We start from the raw sequence: 8,237 nt of genomic DNA on the forward strand, positions 1-8,237 counted from the left end.
GGGGGCGGGGGATGGGGCCGACTACTGTAGAAGCAATCCAGGGGGTTGGGGGAGCAGGCAGTGTGCCCCCTTCTTCAACCCCCCCACACCCTGCTTACTGGCAGGAGCCCGGGTCCAACTCCCTGTGGCTCGCATGCTCCTTGCCCTTCACAGGCAGGCAGTGTGCTTCAGCACCAGGGCAAGGGCCAGCCACAGAGATGCTCTGATTAGCTACCAAAGTCTTTCTGTGGAGGACTGAGCCTCCGGTTGCCTCAGGGCATGGTCCGGGGCCGTGCCCTGCCCTGCTGTTTTCCCCCTATGTTTTTTTTTGACCCCTGGATATCCAGGGGTCTAATTTTCCCCCAGTGCCACGGGGAACATTTTTTTGCTCCTCCACATGCCTCTTGCAGCATCTCAAAGGACTTTTAGATGTTGCAAGACACATGTGCACACTCACCCTAGGTGGCTACAATTTATCTCAGGGCTGAGGACAGGTGGGAAATCAGGGAACTGTAGCTACTTAGACTGGCAAACCTTCTCTCATGATGCGAGAGAATGCTTCTTAATGTTTGTATGTTTTGGAGTCACTTTAAACATATATATACATATATTGCAAAACAATATTCCCATAATTTTTAGAATTTTTGTTTTCTCTAGCTTACCACCATTTATTGCTTAGAACAGGAAGGGCATTATATGCCTTCTTTACTCCCCCTGGGATAATCAAGAAGTAGGTTAACCTCCAGCAAAATTCAGACTTTATTTCAACACCTCTGTGTTTTTGTAACTTAAGCCAGCTGGTAATGGCCTCTCTAAGGACCACCAATGCTGACCTTAGTTAAGTATAAAACAAAGTGTTCTGGCCATCTCCCACTTCTAATCCCATAATACTCCCTTTATGGGAGCCAGAGTGTCTGGGGATTTCCTGTATAAGAAGAAACTGTGGACAGCAGCTTAAAAGCAGCCTTTTAGCCTACTAGAATGGCACAAAGGGTAAAGACCATTCCCTACACCTTGCATTTATCTAATGACAAAACTTCAGCTGTAAACTGCTGTGAATCACCACTGATCACCAAAATAACAAGACTTGGATCTTGATGTCATCATCATAGGAGGAAAAGGGCTTAATCAGTAACAGCAAGAAAGAAACAAGTGAGAGTAGTGAGGAGCAGACATGCTGGGAGGGGGAAGCAAGCTTACTTTGGCAGGAATTGAACTGGTAATTAAGAGCAGGGAAGGAATGACAACACTGGTGGAGGTGCAAAGCTCCTCCAGGAGACAGATGGGAAGGGACAGAGACTGCAATTTTCTAGGAAAAAAATATTTTCTGTATAGCTTAACTGATAGCATAAACCAAGGATTGTCAATCTGCAGCACACGTGCCCCCACTGGCACAGACTACCTATGTGCATGGCAGACCAGGCAGCATAGTGACAGATGGGGCAGGAAATAAAAAGCAGAGCAGCAGATAGGGCAGGGTGCAAGGGGCAGAAGAGATAACACCTCCTTCCTTACCATGTCCATGTGACATGGTACTTAGCAGAATTCACAGATTTGTTAGAATCTGACAGGGCTGCACAGTGAAGGCTTCTTCTATGGCCCTGAATCATGCACCTTAGCATCTGCACCATGCCAGCCCCGAGGAGAGCAGCTGATCAGACAGAAGAAGGGGATCAGAGTAGCACTTAGGGAAGGCACGGGGCTAATCTGTGGCATGCCTGCCAAAAAAGTTAGCTCCCACTAGCATAAACCATACAGACATTTCATTTGGTTCAGGAACACAAATTATAAACCAGCTTGTGCAAACAAGTCAGCATTCAGTTCAAGTCACGTCCACTGTACATTAAATATACATTATGTAACTATAGTTGCCTTCAATGAGACCAGCTAAGATGTTCAGGACTTGTTTCATATTTTTTTAACTTTACAACATAAATTTTCTAAATCATGAATGTTAATTGCAACTCACCAGTTCAGTGATCATGGTAGGCCAAAGTGAGGTAAGGTGCTGTGGAGACATTCTTAAAAGCAATACTCTGAAAAACAGGAACACTTGGGAATGAAGAGTGGGCACCTGTGGCAAACGGAGACTTTCTACCAGTCTTTCTGAAACAGAAAGTCAACAGGGATTGCTCAATTCAGAATACTTCTGGTTACTGTTTAATCTTCTCTTCAGTTTATTCTCATTAGCTTTAAATTGTATTTGAACAGAGAAAGGACCTTCCAAAAAAAAAAACCCCCAAACAAAACAAATCATGGAACAAGCAGACCAAGAAAATAATAATCACTGAACTACAGAACTGAAGGAAGAACTGAGACATCATGCCTATGAACAAAATAGCAGTTTGTCCTAGCAGTTTGAACTATGTTAGAGCAAAATCAAGAACATCCCATTCCTACCAATAAGTCAGCAGGAAGAGATAACAATCATATTTACTTGTATACTTCACACACATTTTCCCCAGAAGTCAGCACCCCCAAATTGGGTGAATGTCTGAAGTGGGGGGGCTGTTTTTCTCCCCAAAGAGAAACACCTTGCTTTGATTTCTACTCCACAGTGCAGCAGTACTAGCCTTGTGTCAATTGAGGGTGTCAATTGACTTAATGACTCCCTGTCCTTCACTGTGGCAAAAATGTTAACTATAATTTCTCTTTATAATAGCCTTGATTTTCTACTGATCAAGGTAATCCTTTTTAGGGTAATTTTGTTGTCTGCTAGCTGCTCCTGGTCTCTCTTCTCCTATTTGACAGCCTTGGAGACTCTACCTCTTTTCAGAATCATAGATCCACTTATGGAGACCAGTCTTTAAGAGCAGTTAAAGTTTTAGCTTTTAGTTAAGTAGAAAAGGAAGCATGCATCAGCTCTGCAGCTATAACTCTGGAAAAATATTTTTTTTCTTCATTCTACTTTTAAAAACAAAGGTGGGTATTTTATTTTGGGGCATGCCATATGTCAGGAAATGTGGTATTAGTCAGACTGACAGAAGTGCAAAATAAACAACTACAGGAATTTTTAGAACCTAAAATATTTCTCTCTAAACCTAGCATACCTCCCCTTCCTGAAGTAGAGTAAGATAAAACATGTGCATATAAATCCCCTATGCAAACCAGCCTGTCCATGGACACTGACAAAATGGTAAGATGATAGATTTATGACATGATCCGGCTTGAAGTCAGCTGGCAATGAGAAAGCTCATGTGTGTTAATATAATTTAAGACCCAACACCGCTCCCACTGAAATTCATAGAATTTTGTCGTTTATTTCAATAAAATCTGGCCCACAGATTCCAAAGCCAGATGGCTGACATTGGAAGCACTAGTGGCTGATGTTACATCACCACAGAGAACACACAAATTTTATAAGAAAATTTTTCTCAACAATAATCCATTTTATTTAAAAAAAATAGTGAACAATGAATTTCTACTTACCTTGTATATCTGGAAGGTACTTCTGGTACTGGTCTACTTCGCTGCTAAAAATGGCAAAGGCCAATCTCTTTAGGAGCATAGCTCGCTGTTCCAGCTCTGCATCCCGATTAGCAAATAGATTGAGTGAACTGCTCTGAGCCACAGCCACTCGTGCTAAAAGGGAAAACATAGAGTGTCTTGCGACAAGGCAGTAACATTAAACATTAAAGTATGACTAACTGATATTTTATCACAGGAATGTATTCTGAAGTTAGGACAACAGTTTCTATGGGTCTCTGCTGTAATTGATACCTCTCTATCAGATACAGCAGGGATGGGGAATTATTTTGGGTGGAGGGCTGCTTACTGAGTTTTGGCAAGCTGTTGAGGACCACATGAGTGGCCCCACCCCCTGACAGGTGCCCTGCCCCCTGCCCACCATCTTAGGACTGGAAAACCCACCCCCTAACCCCCAACCTTTGCCACCAGAAGTAGTCCTTTCAGGAAGGGGTTTTGCCAGAACCAGAAAAATATCAAATTATATGCTAAAAATCAAACATCTATAACATTCATTAATTTGATTTAAAAAAATATTTTTGTCCTGATTTATATGTGTTTATGTGTTTGTGTACTGTGCAGAGAAATGACTGCACAATAGCTTAAACTGAAGTCTTACTCTCGTATACTGTGGGGGGTTTGGGTGGGTGGGTATAGGTTTGCGGGGGGCTGTGGGTGTGTGTAGGGGTTTTGTGGGGGGATAGGTGTGGGGTGAGGGAGCATGTGAGTGTGTGTGGATATGGGGTTTGTGGGGGGCTGTGTGTGTGGGGGGTGGCTGTAGTGTGTGAGGGGATGTTGGGGTGGGGATCTGTGTGTATGGCAGGGTGTGCTTGTGGGACTTGCCCTATGCATGCACGCACAAACGTACTCTGTGCCTCCCTCACCACACACACACACACACACACACACACACACACACACCCACCCACCCCCCTCCTCCTACTCCTGGCCCTGGAATATTGGTGTGGCTCTGTGCTCCCATAGTCCAGCGGTGCAGCCCAGGGCCACATGGTGCTGGAGCAGGCATGCACAGAAGCAGTGAAAGTCAGGGCAGGCAGAGGCTTCCAGTTGGGGGATGGGGTCCAGCTGGCCTTTTGCTGGCTCCCGGCAGCTTCCCCTGCGTTCTGCTGGCCCTGGTTCATGTCATCTTTGACAGGCAGCCAGGAGCAGATTAATATTAATTTTCTAAATTTTTTAGGGGCCCCACAGGCCAGATAGAATGGCCTGGCAGGCCGGATTTGGCCCACAGGCTGTATTTTGTCCACCCTTGGGATACAGCTTAACTACGTATATTTGTAAGAAACATGTATTAAATGAAAACTTCCAATGGCCTTTACATTTTACACACATTGGGCCAAATTGTGTTCTCAGTTTACTGGAGCACATCTAAGCATAGCAGTGTTACTACACATTGTTTAAATACATTGTTTATACAAAAAATGATTCTCCAGGAATCTAGAATCCTCTTTCTCCTTATGGCAGAGCACAACTAAAGATATTTTAAGATTTGAAAAAGTATTTGCTTGTTAAACTTTTTCATGTAGAGTGTGAAATTCACTGGAGGTGTAGGTAGGTATAAGCCCATTTATTTAGTAGGAGCTATGTTCTAGTACATAGAGGTGTACATGTTGACTATTTTCCAAGATACCAGTAGCTTAATAAAAATTAAATTAAAACAGTTAAAATACATTTAAGCTGAACAATTTACAAATATCTCTTTTCTGGAATTTCTGAAGTGAACTAACAATGTTAGGATTTTTCAGTCTCTCAGGTAAATCGTACCATCCATTATATTAATAAGTTATCCTTGCACAGAGTGCTTTGAAGAATAACAAAACATATAATTAATATCTACAGCAGAAGCCAATACTCACTCATCAAGTCTCTGAATGTGGTTTTGTCATGGGTCATCAAATTATCCATAATTGCTCTCCAACTAAAAGGCAATGATTATAGGTCATTAGAAAAGGATGCCATTTTTATAAGAAGAGTTTTCTTCTGTTAACTAAATTGCAAAATATTTACAGAGCCAAATTTCCTAATGGCCCCAACCTGACCTATGTCTATCTATCTATGCACACATATACACACACAGTTTTGCATGTGTAAACTAACTGCAATATGCAATTTTCAGTATTATCTCTTATTCATGCCAATGATAAATACATTAAAATGTACTCAATTCATGCATATAGATAAGGCTTGTGCATGATTTTTTTCACGTGACCATGTAAGTTGTTACATCATAATTTGTATGCCCCCATGAACAGCACAATTTTTTGGAAAAGTGGGCATGCTGAATGTAAAACTAATTATATGCTACAAGGCAAACATATCATGACATACAAAAAAAGCACTTACTGATTAACACAAGAAGCATCCATTTGGAAGAAGCTGGAATCCATGAAAAGATCAAATGCTTCTTTTTTCCATGCTCTCCTTGTATACTGATACCCACTAAGACTGCTCAGCAACTGAACACAAGCCCGATAGCTAGATGCGTTATGAGCACTGGCAGGGGAAAGCAACTCAACATGAAATCATTTAAATCACTGCTTAACAGAAGTTATGAACTCTTGTGCAAACTGCTGCTAAAGTTTTAAAATATCAAATAAAAATCACTGTCAGACATGCTACAGAAGCAGTATCTATCTTTTGATTAACCATACTGGTTAACCATACTCTTTATCAACCAGAGCTTGAAAAACTGTAAAAGATTTGTGTTAGGATCCTGAATTTTATTCACGTCTCTGAGGCGGAAATGCAGAATTGTGGTTAGACAGACCCCAAAGCACATATCATATTTGCTTCAAAGCATAATATGGTTAAGTAAAGAAGACTTGGGGGTGCCTTATCTGAGACTTGGATTCTATTCCAAACTATGTCTGAAATGCCTGTAAATTATTTGTCAAGGATGGCAGCTAATACTTCAGTATCATTGGAAGTTGGGGTATGAGGCCCTGATCAAGGGCTGTGAAATGCATGGACATAAAAACAGCAGCCAGAAAGATGAGATCTGACCTGCTGGCTCACAGCTCAACCTATTTATTTCAAATGATTTGTTGAAGGGACTGTTCACCCTCAGATGGATTCTGAGAACCAACCAAGGTTTGAAGAGCTGGTCCTACTAAAACTGAATACTCACAGCATAAGAATATCCATTTTTTTTAATATTGAATTCCATAACACAACACAGAAAGACATCAAACAGTAGAGATAAGGCATATAAAGCAAATTATTAAAATTTATAAACTATATATTTGTCTAAAAGGCATAACAATCATATCAATGTCTGAAAGCTATTTAATCTTAAATTTCAGTCTTAAAGTCTGAAAAACCTTTAACGGTTGGCTAACTTGTTAGGGAAAGGTCCTTCTTACCTAGGTTTCAAAAGTGCTAACAAAGTGCATTTAAAGTAGGCAATTCAGCAAGAACTGCAATTCTAGGTTAAAGAGCAAAAATCCCAAAGTGGACCTGTTTTTTTCACTCTATTGCTTACTAAAAAGCTTAATAAATAAAGTAAAAATATATATACTATACATTTACTTGAATAAGACAAGATTTTTTCCCCAATCAGCATAGGGAAAAAAACCTCCTTGGCTTACATTCACATACAAGGAAACCTCATTATATACAGTACTAGCCAACTGCCTGTCAAGAATGTTGGGGGGGGGAGTGGGCAGGGATGGAGTCCCATGCTCCCCCCCCCGCCCCATCCAGGCCAGCTCCACCCTTTTCTCCTGCTGCTTGGGGTCCGGGCCCGTTCCCCACCTCCCCGCCGCAGCTGCAGGGAGAGGAGGAGTGGGCCTGCGCCCAATGCAGGGGTGGACTGGTTCCCGAGGGTAGGGAGAAGCCGGGCCATGGCAGCGGAGGAGGGGGTGAGGGGAGCAGCAGGCCTGGTCCAACCCAGCAGCGGTGGGGGGACAGGAGGAGTGGGCTCAGGGCTGACGCAGGGAGGTGGGAGTGAGGGAGGAGTGGGCCTGGGCCCAAGGCAGGGAGGAGACCTCTTCCCCTCCCCTAGCCATTGTTGCATCCCCCCAACTGCTGCATTGGGCCTGCTCCCCATTCCCACGTCGGGCCTGGGCCCATCCTCCCCTTCCCCCACTGCCGCGGTGCAACTGCTCCTTCCCCGCACCCCATGTTGGGCCCACTCCTCCTCCCACCTGTCTGTCTACCTGCCCACCATGCTTTATTTGCACTCTGACTGGCTGACAGAAACAACCAACCAGAGTGTGAATACAGAGTTAGGACAGGTGGTGTGGTGGAGCGCCATCATGACAGTGGGGACAGTGGACGGAGCGGGAGGCCCCTTGCGTCCGCTGCCCCACTCCTAAGAGGCAGTGACAATGGAGCAGACAGGCCCTTGCTCCTTGGAGGTGGCAGTGGCGGCATGGGGGGGAGCAGGATTGGGACACCGTGGGGAGAAGGCAAAGCCAGCACCCGCCACTGCTTCCTGCGCTGCTCCCTTCCAATGCAGGGGGGTGGTGAAGCAGCAGGCCCGAGCTGATGCGGCAATGGCAGAGGGAGGGGAGGGGAGGAGCAGGTCTGAGAGTGGGGAGAAGCTGGTGCACTGCCATGGCAGGGAGTGGGGAGTAGTAGACCTGGGCTGATGTAGCAGGGGTGGGAGGAGCAGGCTAAGCCCTGAAACAGCAGCAGGGAGGATGGCAGGGGGGCACACCAGGCTCAGCCCAGCTCTGAAATGGAAGTGGTGGGGAGCGGCTTGGGCCAGCTCTGAAATGGTTGTGGTGATAGTGGGGGGGTCCAGGCCTGGCGCTGGCTCCACAATGGTGGTG

The 8,237-nt window shown here is 44.4% G+C and overlaps 1 protein-coding gene across 6 annotated transcripts in view; it reads right to left on the reverse strand.

The window, feature by feature from the left end:
- Window positions 1-8,237, reverse strand: part of DOPEY1 (dopey family member 1) — a 165,817-nt gene that overhangs the window by 24,894 nt on the left and 132,686 nt on the right. For all 6 annotated transcript variants that reach the window (XM_019520432.1, XM_019520429.1, XM_019520430.1 and 3 more), the window contains 4 exons: window positions 5,806-5,955; window positions 5,319-5,380; window positions 3,409-3,561; window positions 1,949-2,085 (listed from right to left, as the gene is read on the reverse strand). In XM_019520432.1, coding sequence (XP_019375977.1) covers window positions 1,949-2,085; window positions 3,409-3,561; window positions 5,319-5,380; window positions 5,806-5,955 — 502 coding nt within the window. The remainder of the gene's footprint in view (window positions 1-1,948; window positions 2,086-3,408; window positions 3,562-5,318; window positions 5,381-5,805; window positions 5,956-8,237) is intronic.

Source organism: Gavialis gangeticus, unplaced genomic scaffold (assembly GCF_001723915.1).
Source record: "Gavialis gangeticus isolate Ggan-Ray unplaced genomic scaffold, GavGan_comp1, whole genome shotgun sequence".
Taxonomy (NCBI): Eukaryota; Metazoa; Chordata; order Crocodylia; family Gavialidae; genus Gavialis; species Gavialis gangeticus.